The sequence below is a fragment of the Gymnogyps californianus genome, chromosome 4 (genome assembly GCF_018139145.2).
Source record: "Gymnogyps californianus isolate 813 chromosome 4, ASM1813914v2, whole genome shotgun sequence".
NCBI classification, from domain to species: Eukaryota; Metazoa; Chordata; class Aves; order Accipitriformes; family Cathartidae; genus Gymnogyps; species Gymnogyps californianus.
The window spans coordinates 29,958,847-29,976,151 of NC_059474.1; the positions used below are offsets into that span (position 1 = coordinate 29,958,847).

Genomic DNA, 17,305 nt, shown 5'->3' on the forward strand with positions numbered 1-17,305 from the left:
CTTGTACAATGTATGGTGACTGCTCCTTTTTAAAAAGGATATGGCTGTTGCCACAGTGCACTTACTTTTATGGCTTTTGAGTTATGTAAATGCACTGTGGCAACAGCCATATCCTTTTTAGAAAGGAGCAGTCACCATGCATAAATTTTTATGGCTTTTGAGTTATGTAAGTGCACTGTCTAGGAATATCGGTATGCTTAGATATTTTATCCATATATCCTATTTATGGAATCGAAGACCATAAGTACTTAAATTAAGGCAATCACTGCAGTCTTGGATAATTGCTTCATGTTATTTTTTTTCCTGAAAATGGTAACTGCTATAATGTCAAATATACCCAGTTTCTATCCATACCTACATTTCTTTGGTTTGTTTAAAAATGTGTAGTGTCATGTGTTTTCAGATGAATAGTGTAGCCATCCAAATTACAGACAAGATTGAACTAATGCACAGGAAATCCTTATTACCTGATCTCTATTGCCTATTAAAACAACCTCTGTATGCGTGTGTTTGTTTGTAGGAAGCTTAGCATCATACCAGGCACCAAATGCTTCAATTAGACTATTCATCTTGGCTGCAGGTGTTTCCTCCTCATTGCTGGTTCAAACAGTAACATGGTGGTCAGGAAACAGTTTACAAAGGTATTTTCTTATACTGATGGGATTGTAACTGACATTTCTTTATATTAAAAGGTGTTTTCTTTTTTTTTCCCCCGAGAAGTTAAGATTTTTTTTTTTTCCCCCCTCAAATGCATCACTATTTCAAAAACTGATTCTTATAGATTCATCAGGATATGGGGCTTCATGCTAGGCAAGATAATGCTCCTTGTTCTTCGCATCTGGTATACATCACTAAACCCAGTCTGGAGTTCACAAGCTGCCAATACTGTCATAATGACAATTGGTTTTATAGCGGCAGTGGAGCGAATTTATTCAGGTAAGCATATTACAGCAAAGATGGCAGTTATGAAAACATCCTAAGGTATACCTATCTGTGTGTCACTGGGTTTTTATTCTTTGGGTTTTTTCCCCAGTATAGTCTGTTTTTAGACCTGATGCATGAACATTGCAGACTTTAGAAACCGTGGGGTACTTCCATCTGCCCATAACATGGCAGAATCAATATCACAATTCATACAAGCTGTAGTAAGTTGGTGTTGGAACTGCCAACTAATTGCAGTATCAATAACGTGACAGTAATGCAAAGGCATAACCTAGACCTATAAAACCAGAATGGGTTACCCTTATTCCAACATGAAACATCTGTGGTATTTCTGTTATTTTCTTAATTCAGTCTGCTCTTTGAGTTTCTCTGCCAGTGCATATCCTTTGACAGAGAAGGGGAGACAGGATAAAGCTGGGGAAGCGCTGATGTGGCAAAATAAACAGAAAGAATTGGAAGAGTGGACAAGTTGTCGTGGTGAAAATTTGCCTGAGTTCTTGCAGCGTCTGGACAGCGTACACAGCAGTGGGGGCTGGCATAGGCTAAGCACAGTTGAAAACTGTGAAGGTAGTATTGCCAAGGAAGACAGCGAGGCTGGGTTGATTAGTTAAGGCAGCTCATGTTAAATCCTCAGAAGTTCTTTGCTTCTCAGTATAACCTCAATGAATTAATTGAAAGATAAGACCTTATCTATGTGTAAGTGGGTATAAATTGACATCATGTGTATTGTTTGTAGACTTGCGTTACATGACATAAATTAAGGCTGAGCTTTCATCATAATTTAGAAGGGGAATCTACTGCAGGAGATTAGGAAGGGAATCTGTCTTCTTCCTAGGTGACAAAGCAAAATGTCTATGCAATTAAAGGTGCTGCTTTCTCCTTAGGTGAGAGAGGCTCTAAAGTGCACAGAAAAAGGAGAAGAGAAGGGAGTTTATTTTTGTCTTCTTTGGAAGTGTCGGGTTTTGTTCTTATCAGAGTTTACAGTTTCAGAGAAGAGAATCCTCTGAACAAATTCTAGTAACTTTTCTGCTGATTTTCAAAGCCAATTTAATTATTTAAATTCCAGTAGTGTGAAGAATAATGGCAGGTTGCCATTTTTGTACAATTAAGGTGAGTAGCTTTTCCTGACAGACCTAGGAATGTTATTAGAGATTTTTTGTCATATCAGTTTCCACGAACGATCAGATAAGTTAGCTTTTGTGTCTGAGCCAGTAATTTATTCTGGTAATTTTGCGATCTTGGCTATTTCTTTTTCTCAGTAACCCTTTCTAATAGGATTTGACAGTTTACTCGGCTATATTTCTATTCTCATTCTAGGTGGAGACAAGAGGAAACAAGAAGCAAACAAAACTGGTAATGCAGTTAGAGAGACTGTTTCCCACCCTCATTGGCTTTTGTCAGGGATTGCTTTTGGCAGCCTCATGTTCCTCACCCTGTGGTTATTTGGGGAGGTCTCGTTAATTTCTAGATGGACAGTAAGTGGACATCCACATACAGGTCCAGATCCTAATCCATATGGGTAAGTGGTTTTTTATTATTATTATTTGAACAAAACAGTAATCAAAAGCCAGTGCTGTAATGGGTGACAAATCAGAACTCAACCAGACGATGGTGTAAGAACTTATATGGAATAAAGTGGGTACAAGGTGCTTCACACAGAGGACTTGTGGATGTATCCTTGCTTTCAGATACCTCTGAGCATTGTGTCTATACCAATAAATGTTAAAATTTTCTCATACAGAATGATTTTTATTTCAGCAATATAAAACTTGATTTGCCACATTGCAAAACAATTTTTAAATTAGGACTGAGGTTCAAGGACTTATGAATGAAGTGCATCTATAATACGCAGTAAATGAATCTAGTAGTTGACTTCAGAGAGGAGATGGTAGGAAATAGTGTACATCAGAGATGCATGCAGATAAAAAAAAGGAAACTGTGTGCAATATTAAAATATATACTTCTATAGAAGTTTTGGTTAGTAAGAATTTAGTCTTAATGCTGTGTGTTGCTCACCTGGGTTCCAGAATCTAGAAAGGGACCAGATTAGTTATTCTGAGTCAACTACATGTAGTGGCAGGTGAGGTAGTTAATAATTTGGAATTAGTGTACACAAGAGATACCCGAGACTGATAGCAGTGTTAGATGCTGTAGGATCCCCTATTTGACATGAAGAAAATACTTCTGTTTGGGGTGGATTCCTCCCTCTCATTTTCTCTGAGTTCTTTTTGCCTTTTGTACCCAGTATTTCAGTGGAGTGCTTCTGCTGCTGAATATAGCTCGCTTATACATTATGATAAACTTCCATTATTTTCAAGTGGATGTTTTTTACATCCAGTAAAGGGGAGAAAATGTAGCAGGGTGTGAGACAAAGATATTTTGTGCTCAAATTGAGCTCTGTTTAAAATAAAGGGATTATCAAATATTACCAAGCATCCTTGTCTGTATGTCTAGAAGTTTCTTTTTCACTACCAGGTGTTTATAAAATTATATTAATGTATGATTTCTTTTTCCTTATTGTTGTATTAGAGGTACAGTTCTGTTGGGCTTGGCTCATGGACTGATGCTTTCATTTTGGAGCTGGTCTTCTGTCACCAGTTTTGCCTGGTTTCTTGTAGGTAGGTGCAAATCCTGAGCAGAATTTTTGTTTCTATTACCTTATTCCCTTTACTCAAGCCCTCTGACCCTACACCACAGCTCAGAAAAGTCAATTGCTAATCAAAGCATCTTTGTCACTGGCTGTAGTATACACGTCTGACCAGTTGACTAAGGGTTACACGCCAAGTCTTCAGGCCATTGCAGAGCAGCGTTGTTCTCTTCAGAAGCCTCTGTTGAGGTTCTGTTCCCGTGGGTAGCATCTTAATTCTCACCGTCTGCATTGTGTAAGGCTACATCTAGGGTTATGGGGTTGAGATGACACAAGCCTCTCGATTCCGCAGGAGGCACAATAACTTGTAATTTCATGAGCAGTTCACCTGGAGGCAAGCTTGCCTCCTGTCTCCTTAGTTGCCAAGATCTCCAGGCAGTAAAATAGTATGAACATCAAAGCAGTTCTGCTGGAGCAATATATTTGTGAATCAGTCTGCATACAGTGGGTCTTGGGTGGTGGGAAGAGGAATTCAAGTGCTGGATCTGGACATCCATTTTCAGGATGGTATAGCTATGCTGTGGAGCAAGCTATGCATGGCCAAGTAGGAGGAGATGGAAATAATTCTGCTCTTGAACTGTGGAGAGGTGTGTTTTCCATACCTTCTCAGCATGGATGGATGGATGCAGCTTGGTTTAATTTGTAGGCCCATCTGAGTGAAATTTAGTGGCATAAATGCTGTTTAAAAAAAACATAAATGTGCTTCTTTTTTGGCCTTAGCTAATTGTTGGTAGATGTTTATATCAAGAAGAAAAAGCAGTACTTCCTACAAATGTTTAATAATAAATTGGGACATATCAAAATACAGAGACCAAAGGAAATGATGAGTTATGTTTTGCTTTTTTCTCATTCACCTTCTCTTTTGGAGCACTTTAGAGCCAACACTTTCAAGTCATTTTTTACAACCTTGAAGACAAGAAATTTAATGCAAACTGAGTTTCTCCTAGTCAGGAACCAAAATAAAATACCAAATATCAGGAAAGTCACGATAAGGGCACAAGAGTTGGCAATGCTTAAACTGTCAGTTGCCCAAATAATTTACCTTTTGGTGCAGATGTTAGTTATAAGAAATGTGTGTGCAGATTGTAATGTGAGTATGAGCATTTGATTTTTGATGTACGCACATTGCTAATTTAAAACAAGTATAGAATGGTTCTTTAGCTGATTCAAGCGTATTCTAAAATGCTCAGAACCTTGATGTATGAGTAAAATATTTAAAATATTTCTATACATTTGCTATCATGATGTGAAAGTTAGTAAACATTTTCTTACCTACAATACAGTTTTAAAATGAAGTTGTCCTGTTACAGAGAGTTTCTGTGGTTGTTAATGTTCTGTTTGGGGTCAAATCCCACCATAGTCAAGGACAGTGTGGTAACTCAAGGATCTTGCAGTTAGTAAAATTTAATAGTTGTTTTCTTGCCCATCATAGGGTTATCTAAAGGGAGAGAAGATCAGGGAAAGATATGTTTTCTCTTCACATTAACCTATTTGATTCTTTCTATATTATGTTAAAGGAAGTTCAGAACATGCAGACCTGTTAATCTCTTAAAAACTGCCTTATCCCTCTGTTGTGCTGGGAGAGCTCTGTGTAAGAAAAACTGTTCAGTTTTGGCTCTTGATGATGTTTCTCTGCTGTCTTTCTGCCGCACTGTTTTCAGCTGAATAGGCTATCTTTAAGAGAATGAGATACTGGGAAAAGTAAGAGGCTGTCTTTGGCTATTGGGAATAACTGTCCTTCTAGTGATGCAGTCCTCATGGCTGCAAAGCACAGTTATATTTTCCAGACGCTCTTTTTTTCCTAGACAGAATGTGAAAGAGAAAGTGGCAGATAATATACCTGACTGTTACTTACTCTATTCTTTTCTATCCCTTCACAGGTTTAGCATCTTCGGCTGGTCTCCTTTATTTACACACCTGGAGTGCTGCTGTTGCAGGCAACATTCTTGCTGTCTTTACTATGCGTGTGTGGCCCCAACTGGCCGGACACTTTGTTAGCTGTCATCATCCTGGGAAAGCCATGAGTACAGCCATGTTTGCATATGTTCTTGAATTATTCTTCTGTGTATGGTGTACAGCTTATAAATTTGTGCCTGGAGGAATTTATGCTAGAGAAAGCTCCCATCTTCTTTTAGGTACGTTTATGGCTACGAACAAATACAAATATGCTTGCTTTAGCCTCAACCGGTTGTTTAAAATGTATCTATCTAGTGTATAAATAGTCTTTCCAAATGCTCATCTGCTCTTTGATTTACTATGGTAAGAGTTTCTATGAGAAAATTAGTGAGACATGCAAATAATAATCTACTTGTTTCTTTACTGTTAGAAATAGTTTCAAATGTGGACAGAAAAAGGAATTCAGTTGAGAGAAAATGGCAAAGTGAAAAAAGTCTGATAACTCAGTACACAACTGAGGAAGAAATCTGTTAATCAGTCACCCTAAAAATGTGGCTGCAATCCAGTGTGTGAATGCAGCTGTATGCTAGCTACCTAAGATAGCAGTATGGTACCTCAGGTAGCAATGTAGTTTCTGGAAACTCAGGGGTTTATGAAGGTTGTGTTACTGGGACTGTAACATAATTCAGTGCATTATTTAGTCCTGCTCTGAGGGGCAAAGTAAAGCATCCTGCTGATCTAGCTGGTCTGTATTTGAGACCTAAGTTTCATTTCCATGTGGCTCTACCTTATGCTTTGTGAACACACCAGCATGTTTGGATGAATGTCGATAATAAGCCTGCAGTGTCAGAAATGTGTGAACAGGAGAGGAATAAAATAAATTGTCAGGTATTTGCCAGTGAAGAAGAATTGAGGGGAGCAAATATAAAGGGTTTAGCAAAATGATCCCTTGATGAAGGTGGGGAGGTGGAAATGAAAGCAACCCTTTCTGGTTTTGTCTCCAGAATTATTTTCTCAATAGGTACTAATGTGTTTCAATAGCATATTTCACTAATTATATTTGAACAATGCCAAACATTGTCTTGGGCTAAATGTGTGGCACATTTTAAAATGTGTCGCATTATCCTATATTTTGTTTGAAAAGGATTAATGAATGCTATGCTTGACTTGTTGCCCCAATGGTTTTAGATTTCGTAAATGTCTTTGCAACCACTTTCTGTCACTCCAGTTTCTTACTCTCCGCATGTGTTTCATATATTACAGCAATCACATGCAGTGTTTCAGTTTGTTATGTTTTGAGGAGAGTTCCATTACATTTATTGCCGCTTTCTTTGTTCTGAAAGCACTCTGGGGGATCCTTAGAAACAGTTATCTCAGTTAATTTAATTTTATTTTTTGAAGTGATATGAAGAAGGCATGTGGTAGAGGAGTGTCAAATGCTTTCTTGAGTAACGCTTTGACAAAAGAAAAGCTGTTATATAAAATCCCTTTCTGTCACTTCCTTTGAAATACACACTTGTGATTAACTCACCTGGCATGATCACTGGATAATAACACAGAGATGGCCCTAACTTTCTCTTTGGTAAAATGAAAACTGTGAACTAAACTCATCTCAGCTGATGACACTACATGAGTTTATATTCCATCTGAGAATCCAGTTTCTGTCTTTTTGATGCCACCCCATTGCTTATCAAAGATTTGCAAATTATACCATGAGATTGTGTATTTGTTGCTCTGCTTTTACCCTTACAGCTTGGCTTTCTGGCAAACTGCTTGTTTTCTTCTGGTTTCTTTCAGGTGCAAGTGCTATTTCTTGCTTTCTCCTCCTGTCCAATATCCTGCCTTTCTCTTGCCGCAGTTTGGGTAGGGAACTGCACCAGGAAAAGTGACAATGAAAGTAAGATCATTATATTCAGAACTTCTGTGCTGCTTCACTGTGATGTAACATAGTGCTGAGGGGTCGGATCCTTGGTTTTCCATCCACTTTAATGGCTTTGAATCTCCCTTTGGGAAAGGTTTTGTGTGTGCCCCCTTCTTCATTGCGCTAGACCCAGCTTCCTGGTTTGCAAACTTTCACTACAACTAATGTAACAAGGGCAGTAAGAAAATACTGAGTAATTGTTATTTCATCTTCAGCTATAACTCTGAAATAAAACATGACTTCTATAGTTAATTAACTATGCCACAAAGATATTAAGGACATACACCTTCTCCAGCAGAGCTCTTATCCAATTCATTATGCTCCCACGTTTTCTTTGCAAGTGGTTGGATCCTTTCGCTCATAAGGGATGGGAAAAGAGCTTGTACTGTTAGTCTGAACTATCTATTGAAAAGAAAAGATACCATCACAGTGCATTGCAACAGTTAGTGCACTGGAGTTGCTTACTAGCTTTTAAAATGTATCTATGTGCTTAGTTGTCTATTCTTAAAAAGCACAGCTGCTTCTGTTGGCTCTGGAGCACAAGAATACAAGATGCTGCCATGTTAAACTGGCCTCCCAACCTGCTGCAGTCTGCTTACACTGTTTTAGAACAAACTGTTGAGCAATTGCTTTTGTAGTTCCTATATAAAAATGTGTTACTTGTATCTTGGTGACAGAGAAGTTCATTTGCAAAGATAATAGACATCTAGAATCAACCATGTATTTTTTCATCAAACTGTTATTTTAAGGTTCTGTAGTATGTAGGTGTAACTTAATTGCTCTTGTCCAGGTTAATTCCAGTAAACTTTGAAAGCACCGGGCTGAGCTGAGAGTTGTAGCTGTCAAAAAGGGCCTGGAAGCATTTTAGCATAATTTATCTACCATGTGCTAGCCTTTTTGATGTAATGCTCTGAACCTGTACTGCAAATCAATCTTTGCTTGAGAGTGCTGGCTAAGTGTGCTTGAGGTTCTGTGGAAGTTGGTGTTAGGATATACCAAGGTGGGGAGGTCTGCTGAAGGATTCGCTACTTTGCCCCAGATCAAAGGATTAAAATATTTTTGTTTTTATTGTTCTCCCAATTGGTACATGAATAGAGGAAGGGAAAACATGACTTTAAACAAATATTTCACTAACAGAAGAAACTTGATAAAATGTTCAGTAGTGGGACCCAGTAGTACCAGCGGAGTTAAAATATCTCTTCATTTCCATAGCGAATAATGAGACAGGTTCAGAGGATTGCTCGGTTAGCACCCAGTGCAGCCTGATGCTAGGGGCCACAAAGTTATCTGGTAATATCATGATCCTTAGGCTGCTGGGTTGCAAGGGGAGAGCAAGAACTGCTGGAAGTTACATTAGTGTCAGTAGCCCACCTTGTGCTCAGCCTGAAAGACTGAAAGGTGGACTGTATTTTGAAGCTCACCGTAGTCCAGAGTAGAGTTCATGATGTGAAGGGGTCTTTGGCTAGATACTTTTACTATTAGGTCTGCTCTTCAGTCATCAGCACAAAGCAGGCTTAATAAGGCTGTTTGAGGTGTATTAAATCTTAGCAGCAGCTTATTTGAAAAAAAACCCTCAAACAATATAATTTTGAACTTCATTATTTTTGTGTGAAACAGATGTTCAGTGGCATTTTAAACAATCTGTTAGCTTTGAATTCTTATTGCAATACTACTATTTTGAATTTTTTGTTTTAAATATTTATCATTAGTGGCATTTTTAATGTCGTTAGCTCATTTTGTTGGAAGCAATGCTTATGTCAACAAGTACAACAATGTAAACTGAAAATTTTTGAAGTGCTGCAGGCATAGTTGAGGTGAATACTGTGACAATGATAAAAAGGACCTTCTCTATCAATAAATCTCATATTGCCTGCATTACTACATTGGGTATGGCATTTATCTGTGTTTGTGCTTTGAATTGTCTTTGTTGTTGGAGCCATAAGGTTGAATGTAACACAATGGCTGGGAGTTTATAAATGGTGCATTTATGAGCAATGTTTAATATGTTAAAGCTCTGTGAAAAAAATAATGACTTATATTTTTACAGGGTTTATAATGTTATGTATTGGGGTAGAATTTCTAACAGGACCCAAGAAGGACCTTAGCTCTTTCTTTGAAGTGAAAAGCAACCAAAAGCCACTATTCAAAAAGAGTAAAAACTATATTAGACTACGTAAGTATAATTTTACTTCCTTTCTTCCATGACTCTAGGAATGCTGTCTGAGGAAAAAGAGTAATGCAGTGGAGTGTTTTGCTCAGATGTTTTAGAAATGTTTTTTTGATGCTAGTTTTAGAGCCAGACTTGTAGCTGCTATTGTCCTAGGTCCAGTTTTAATGATGACATATACTACCGGAGGAGCTGATTCACTATATGGTTGAGAGAGAGGCTATTCCTCACGGGGTGTGTTAAATGGAGACCAAAAAAAAAATGAACTGGGGAAAAAAGAAAATGTGAAAATGGATTTGGCATCATTTGTGATTTCATTTTGGTGGTTGAGGAGGTGGCCTCTCTGGATCCTGGGATTTATTACATGTGTGTACAAAAGATATGAATGATTTCTCAGCCAATTTGGTATGTTGATTTTTGAAGCAGTTCAGTGTGACACCCTTTATAGGGCTGTGTGAGCTGGCTGGCAGTGGGATGGGACTGGGCTGGCCTCCTGCGTGAGGAGGCAGTCCTGCAAAGCCTGTTGTGGCTGACATCACGACACAATCCTGACGCCTTGCTGCATGTTCAGACCAGGTCTATCCTCAGGAAACCTTTGTCATCTCCTGCCTGTAAACTATGCCTAGGGATCCCAGCTTTCCAGATTATATGTATGAGGTCAGCTTTTTTCCTTAGGTTTTGAAGAGAAACTAAAATGTTTGAGGTTTTATCGCTTTTTGGCTTTTAAATCTCTGGAATCCATCCAAATGATGTTTTCAAGTATTTCTCTACAATCATTTGAGCTTCAGATTTGTTTTAATTGTTAGCTCACTTTTTCTAAGGAAAAAGTCTGTCAATATTGTGAAGTTTGATAAAGGAAAAAATTGCTAGGCGTTAGGGCATGCTAACCCTACAGAGAACAGGATGCTGAAGGTTCAAATTCCTGCATCCTTTTTTCCTCTGTGACTTTGAATCAAATCACTTATCGTTTGCGTACCTCATTTTGCCTCATTTGGAAAGCGGAGACAGTAGTGCTTCACCACTTTTCAGGGCTGTTTCTGAAATCTTTATGAAGGTCTTTACCCTATATACTCAGGGGCCAGAAGAATGTGGCCCCTGAGAGTTTGTGTGTTAGAGGCAACGTGAGCACCAATGCAAGTGGTTTGAATGTTACTCCTCAAAAACATTTCATAAAAGTGAGTAAATACTTCAAAATACTGTTTGTCACAAAGCACAGCCCTTGCTCAGCTAATTTTGTGACATTACAACAGTAACTCTTGTACTTCTTCATCATGCCCAGACTTGTATTTTTTCTCAGCTTCCCCTTTAAGCACCTTTGCATCTTGCAGAGTATGAAATGGCTTGACATTTGCTAATGTAAACAGCATGTCCTTTCTTCTGACATCATCCATGATAAAATTTATTTAAATTTTACAAAAAATTGTTCCAGAAAACTTTCATAAAAATAATTACATATCTGTTAAAAGATTTGATGAAAGAATAAACTGGAGTTACAGAAATCATTGTAGATAGCGTATGCCACTGTGTAAATGAAATAACTGCAGAGGGGTTTGGTCATCAAATTACAATGTACCAAACCCTGAGAGCTCTTAAGTGTCCACTGCAGTTATTTGGAAGGCTACAGGAGCAATGGGAAAGCTCTGAATTTGCATTCTGTGAAGCCACAGTGCCTTTCCAAGAATGTGTCAAACGAAGGACTGCTCTGGAGGTCTGGCAGGGATCACATCTTTCTGACATCTAAAGGCTTGCGAAGTAAACTAAATCTTCTTCCACACATTTTATTAATACAAAATGAAAATTATATACTACAAATGCATACCTGGAACACAGAGAGGAAAACACTAGAAGGTTTATGTGATGCTCTTACTCATTTCCTATAATGAATTCTTCAGCAGGTATCATTTTTACATAAATATTCCAAGGAGTTTTGGTATATTGTATCTGCTCAGCCTGTTGTGTTTTGGAGAACATAAGTGTATCTGCACACATATACATATTCTGCACGCATATAGATATTCTTAAGTACTCTACTTTGGAATGGTGTTATCACTGGCATATGTGGAAATTTAAATGTATACATTTCCCATTCTATGAATAGCACACCTTAGAATGACAGTGTACCCAGTTCTGTTTAACTGCAATAATAACATTATTTTCTCTTGCTTTAAAAACAACTTTTCTGTGTTTTTCTGTTTCAAGTATTGTGGCTGCTTGTTGGTGTTGGTTTGCTAGGATTGGGTCTACGTTATAAAACTTACCAGAAGAAGCTGGGCCAAGGGGTGAGTAGTGTGTTTGTGAAAATGGTGACTTTGAATATACAGTAAAATGCGTATGTGATATCTTAGGTGTGTTGGTTGGTGCTGAAGAAGTCTTTGTACCAGTATCTAAGTATTCAGCAAAACTAATGCAGAAATGAAGATGCAAAAAGTTTAATTTGTAAATTCATATTGAACACAGGAAATGTCTGGGTCTTTGGAGATTTATAGTGCTGCTATAAAGGAAAAAAACACTCTGAAAAACTGAGATAAGCTTGCCTCATATATTCAATTTGAATGTTACTTTCATAAATGAGTTTATTTGAATTGTATTCAAAACTTGATGGGACAATGCTGTTAGACAGCCTGATCTTGTATCAGGGAAGTTTGAACAGATAGCCTCCTGAGGTTCCTTCCAGCTGAAGGAATTCCATACTTCTATATTTATATGCATAACTGTGAACTGAACCTCTCTGAAAAGTTGGTTGACTTAGATTAGACTTAGACTAGCTATGGAAACTGGATAAAAATCAGAAGATTCCAGTTTTCTATCTGGCGAAAAATTAGGTATTGCAATGATAGTAACAATTAAGATGTGTAATGCTTGCAAAGTTTAGCATTTAGATTACTTACAAGTTGTCCGAGTGTGTTGCTTGCCTATTTAGTAATTTTAATTCAAAATTAGAGCTGTTTTGATCAGATATAAATTAACATGTTTCCATTCTATGATTTAATTGATTACTAATATAAAATTGAATTTTTGATGCAGTTGGTTGCAATTATGAATTAGACTTTTTTCTTCTGGTGGCAGTTCAGAAATAATCCTTTGAAACTTGCTCTTGACATGTATTCCTGTTGGTAATTTTTTTGTTAGAGAAATCACTGATGACAAAAGCAGGAAAAGTGCAGAAAAGGTGATAAGAGCTAAGTAGAAATTGTGTGTGTGTGTGTATGCGCCCACATGCATGTGTGTATTCACACATGCACGCAGACATATACAATTGTCTTTCTTTTTAGAACTCATCCAGGTTTGTAGTACCTTATAATGTGGAAAAAAGTGGGTAGTTCCTCTTAGAAAGATGAAGAAATTCGTAGTCTCTTTCATGTTCATTTATTTACTGTTACTTGTAAAAATTCATTTTAACTATGATGACTTTTCTCCTCTTGTTAATAGCAGATTTTTCTAAAAAATACCTAAAGACTTTTGTAATCCTGATAGCTTTATTACAAAAATATATTGGTTAAAACATCTCTTCTTGCCTGTCTTTTATGGCACCATGTTTCTGATGCTGTTGACTGCAAAGGTATAATACATAAAAGTCAAATTGTACGTGACTTTTTTTCCATTTTTTTTTTTTGAGGTTCCAAAAAGAGACTTCTCTGCTATGATCTGGCCTTTCAGATTTGCATATGACAATGAAGGATGGTCTAATTTGGAAGGATCAGCTAATTTGCTTAATCAGACAGGTAACATTTTTTTTTTCCCACTTCATTTATATTTGAGAGGGTTCATCTGAAGAGACAGCAGCAAGAACACCTGCTGGGTAACTGAGTCCATTCTTGCATTAACACAAGAACCTGTGTCTAGTGGCTTTCTCCTGAATTTGTGAGCTGTTCCAATACAATCACTTCTGTTAAAAATCCATTTGCAGAGGTGATAATTTTTTAAAATGTATTTTAAAGAGGTTTCTGGTTGGAGGAAACACTTTGTTTATTATTTGGATTTTTTTCTCGTATTGCTGATGAGTTACTTGTCTATAGAGAAATTCTTTGCATAAATGAAATAATGATAAGTATCCTTTTAGATCAAATTTAATGTTTTATAACTTCTCTGTATTTTTTTTAGATGTGAAGCATTATATAATTCCGAAAGGGTCTGAAATTAAAATGCCCTAAACAAGGTGTACAGAGGAGAAAAAGACAAGTCCGTTTCCATCACTGAGCCAGAGCAATGTATAAAAGAAAAATAGTGATTGTAGCTTGGTTGAGTTGTTATGATTTTACTGTGAAGAAGGGTGTCTAACCTGTTGCTCATGGACAGGATTTTAGTTGGGAAATTAGCTATAGGAAATGAAGAATTTTGACCGAAGATTAGTGCTGCTGCAGGGTGCATTGAAAGGAATTGACCAGTGGTGCTTGTAGATGTTACTTTTTTTCTGTGATACCCATGATAAAGGGAAGACTGGGAGCTGCCGCTTTAAGATGTAAAGCAGCTCAGGAGATTAGGAAGCATCCATGCTGCCATTCCAGTGTTTGTTGTTCTCCTCTCCTCCTATGGTGTGATGTACCACAAGGCTTTCCTGAGCAGCTCAGGCTTGACAGACCCAAGCAGTGGAAGGCACTGACACAGGTGCTGCTGTGCAAGCCTTGATTTTGTGGCAGAGATGCCCAGGAGTTAGTGAAGAGGGAACAGGCTGATTTGTGCATCGTTCACTCCGTTGTCCCATGAGCAAAGGTTCAGAGGGCTGAGCTATGTAGGCTGTCTAGTGATACGAGGAAACAACTGGGACATTTGATGAATTGAAATTTGGGGCATTCTTGTACATATGTGATTCCATAGCTCATGTCTGGGTATTTAATCTTTGCATATTTATTTATGAACTGTAATGAATGCATTTATTTCTGGTACTTGTAGTTTAAATTCATGAATATTAGAAAAAGGGATTACCTGGTTATGTCCATTGAACATTTCTTTGTGGCAATGCAGTATCACTTCTAGAGGAAGCAATTGGTAAGTCAAAAAGGCAGCAAATTCCAAAATATAAACAAATAAATCTTAATTCCTGATTGCTAGAAACAGTATTCTGGAGTTTTATGTTACATGTATATTGTTATATAAAATACCACATTAACATTTCCAGGAAATGTGTTAATGCATTCAGAGTTGAGCTGGAGATTCTTAAACAATTTGTTTGCTAAGGAACAGTAGCTGATTTTGAGAGCCACAGAGAAAAGAGTGGCTAACTTCTTCAGCATAGGGGTTATCGTTAAAGGTGTGGTGGTATGCATTCCTTGGGCTCATCTTCTCTCTGTTGGAATAGTCAAGATGCAACATGTAATGGCTTTTGTGACTGGAACTCCTGTCTGCCCTGAAGGGAACCAACATCAACCCTTCTCAATGGTTTCAGTCATTGTTTCTGTGGCCAGCATGTACGCTAATGATGTAGAAGCCAAAATCTAGGAATCCACTTAAAAGTACTCTGAGCTACCATTTTCCCTGCTAACATTGCTTTCATAGTGCTAAATAGGACATTTCAAAAGCAAAAAATGTCGAGGCAAGAGTGGTGCTGGATGAAGCGGTCCTAATTCCTTATAGAAGGGCTGTGGATGAAGTGGTGACTCGATCTGCCTTCTAGAGTAGGAGAGCACTCCAAGGGGGGCATAATCACAGCAAGAAGGGAGCACTTGCTGCTGCAGCTATACTGACCTGCTGCTCAAGCTGAGCCTGGATGGTTCAGCCAGCCTGTGGCCAGCTTGCAGACTTCCACCTTCCTTCAGGCATGGGCAGGTCTTTCTTAGCTGTCAGTTCCTTGAGGGACCGCATAGCTCTTCCTGTATCCTGCAGCTAAAATACAGGGGAACCTGTCGTGTTCCCCTGACAAAACCACACCTCAGCATGTAAACAGGGAGGGACCACAGTGCCCTGAGAAAGTGAGGTGGCTGTGGATGGTCGACAATTCACTAGATCTGGGAACCTTTCTGTTACTGTTCCTGGGGGCTGATGCTAGGTTGCTATGGGCTGATTAATTGTTTTGGCAGCAGCAGCCTGCTCCCTCTTGCACAGGACCCTTTGGAGCAGAATAGGATTTGGTGGATGAAGGTAAGTGCAGATGTGCTGTGTAGCGCTTGTTCGTGAAGTTGAAAGCAGTAGACTCGCTACTGTGCTGTTAATCTGTGTATGCACATTATGTCTAATGCTTTTGAAATGGTGTGTGCTAGGTATGTGCAGGCCAGCTGTACTGTGCAGTGTCGTGTGTGTCTGGTTATGCACCAGGGAGGAGCTATGGCAACCAGACACTAAGTATCTCTCCAGCAGAGGCTGTGTAGCCTACAGTGACCAAAAGTTTGGGCATGACTTTGTTGCCAGCAAGATTTGACCTGATGGACTCCTGAAGGGCTTGTGTCCATCCTTGTGTAATCAAAAAGGAAGTTATGACATTATGTAGTCATTTATAAATCACAATTATACGTCACAGTTATAAATTTTCAAAGATTTTCTTTTTTATTCCCCATTTTAGATGCAGATTTTATCACTATTATAGAGAGTGATGCCTCTAAACCATTCATTGGGAACAACGATCCCACAATGTGGCTAGGAGAAAGACTAGGATTTTACACAGATTTTGGTCCAAGCACAAGAGATCACACTTGGGGGTGAGTCATCTTTATATGCACAGTGACAGTAAATAAATGTAAATACGCTACCCAATACTAACTCCACTAGAACATGGGTAAAGAATAATTGGAATAATAATCACTGTAATCACTTGTTGGAGCTTGTCTTTAAGAACATGCTTTGATTCCTTAGCATTACAATGCAATGCAGATGAAATTTTCTTGTTGTTAAAAATGATCAGGTTTTGGTGCCTGCCCCAGTAAGCTACTTTAGCTTTGGTGATGCAGACAATGGCATCCTGCCCCTTAATGTACAGATTTGGAAGTCTGGCATTCTAAGTACTATATCTGATTCCCTTTTCTCATTATTTTGTTTTGGGCTATGAGAACTTTAGATTTCAGACTTAAAAATGTGATAGCAGTTGGAAAATGTAACTGCACCTGGAGTTCCTAGAAATTTTGAATTCATTAAATCCAGCTTGGGCTGTGTAGTGGGAGATGGGCGTAGAAAGGCGCGTGTCTTTTTGACCAGATTTTTTGTGTCTGATTTTACTTTAATGCTTGACCAACTACCAGTTGCATATCTTTGAATATCTTTGCCCTCTGGAAAATAGTGGCTTATGATGTGACTTTTTTTTCAGGAGGATATGCAGATCTCTGTGGCAGATGGAACTTCTTAGTGATGTTGCAATGGCTATTTAATTTTTGCCATATGTGAGGGGAATTTAGTAACTTTCCTCTTCCAGAACCTGTGTCTTTAAGTGAGGCAGAATGGGGCAGAAAAGTCATTCTCTGAAATTTTCATGAAATATTTTGAAAAACTTGATGCAAAATGTTTTAAGGTTGATTCCAAACAGAAGCTGAAAGAATGAGAAATCTCCTGCTTTAAAGATGTATTTCTACCTGCTTCTACTTCTAATAAAATACGTTTTAATTACTGGTAGTGTAAATTTCTGTTTTGTCTGAGGATGCAGATTTTGAAAGGCTCAGTGTAAGAATTCATATATATGGAATGGTATTTCTTAGTGTAGGAATGAATTTGATAATACATTTTTAGACATGTACTTAAGTAATATTTTAGAGGAAAACCTTCTAAATTCAGAAAAATCTGCTAGAGACGGTTTGTGTTCTGGTCTGATGGT

General features: G+C 38.1%; 1 protein-coding gene across 1 annotated transcript in view; it reads left to right on the top strand.

Annotated features, from left to right (window-relative positions):
• The window catches only part of CWH43 (cell wall biogenesis 43 C-terminal homolog), a 29,480-nt gene that overhangs the window by 5,458 nt on the left and 6,717 nt on the right, over nucleotides 1-17,305 (top strand). The window contains exons 3-11 of the mRNA XM_050896182.1: nucleotides 521-641; nucleotides 782-936; nucleotides 2,260-2,461; nucleotides 3,472-3,560; nucleotides 5,470-5,724; nucleotides 9,454-9,579; nucleotides 11,773-11,852; nucleotides 13,190-13,295; nucleotides 16,067-16,202. Of these exons, the coding sequence (XP_050752139.1) occupies nucleotides 521-641; nucleotides 782-936; nucleotides 2,260-2,461; nucleotides 3,472-3,560; nucleotides 5,470-5,724; nucleotides 9,454-9,579; nucleotides 11,773-11,852; nucleotides 13,190-13,295; nucleotides 16,067-16,202 (1,270 nt within the window). The remainder of the gene's footprint in view (nucleotides 1-520; nucleotides 642-781; nucleotides 937-2,259; nucleotides 2,462-3,471; nucleotides 3,561-5,469; nucleotides 5,725-9,453; nucleotides 9,580-11,772; nucleotides 11,853-13,189; nucleotides 13,296-16,066; nucleotides 16,203-17,305) is intronic.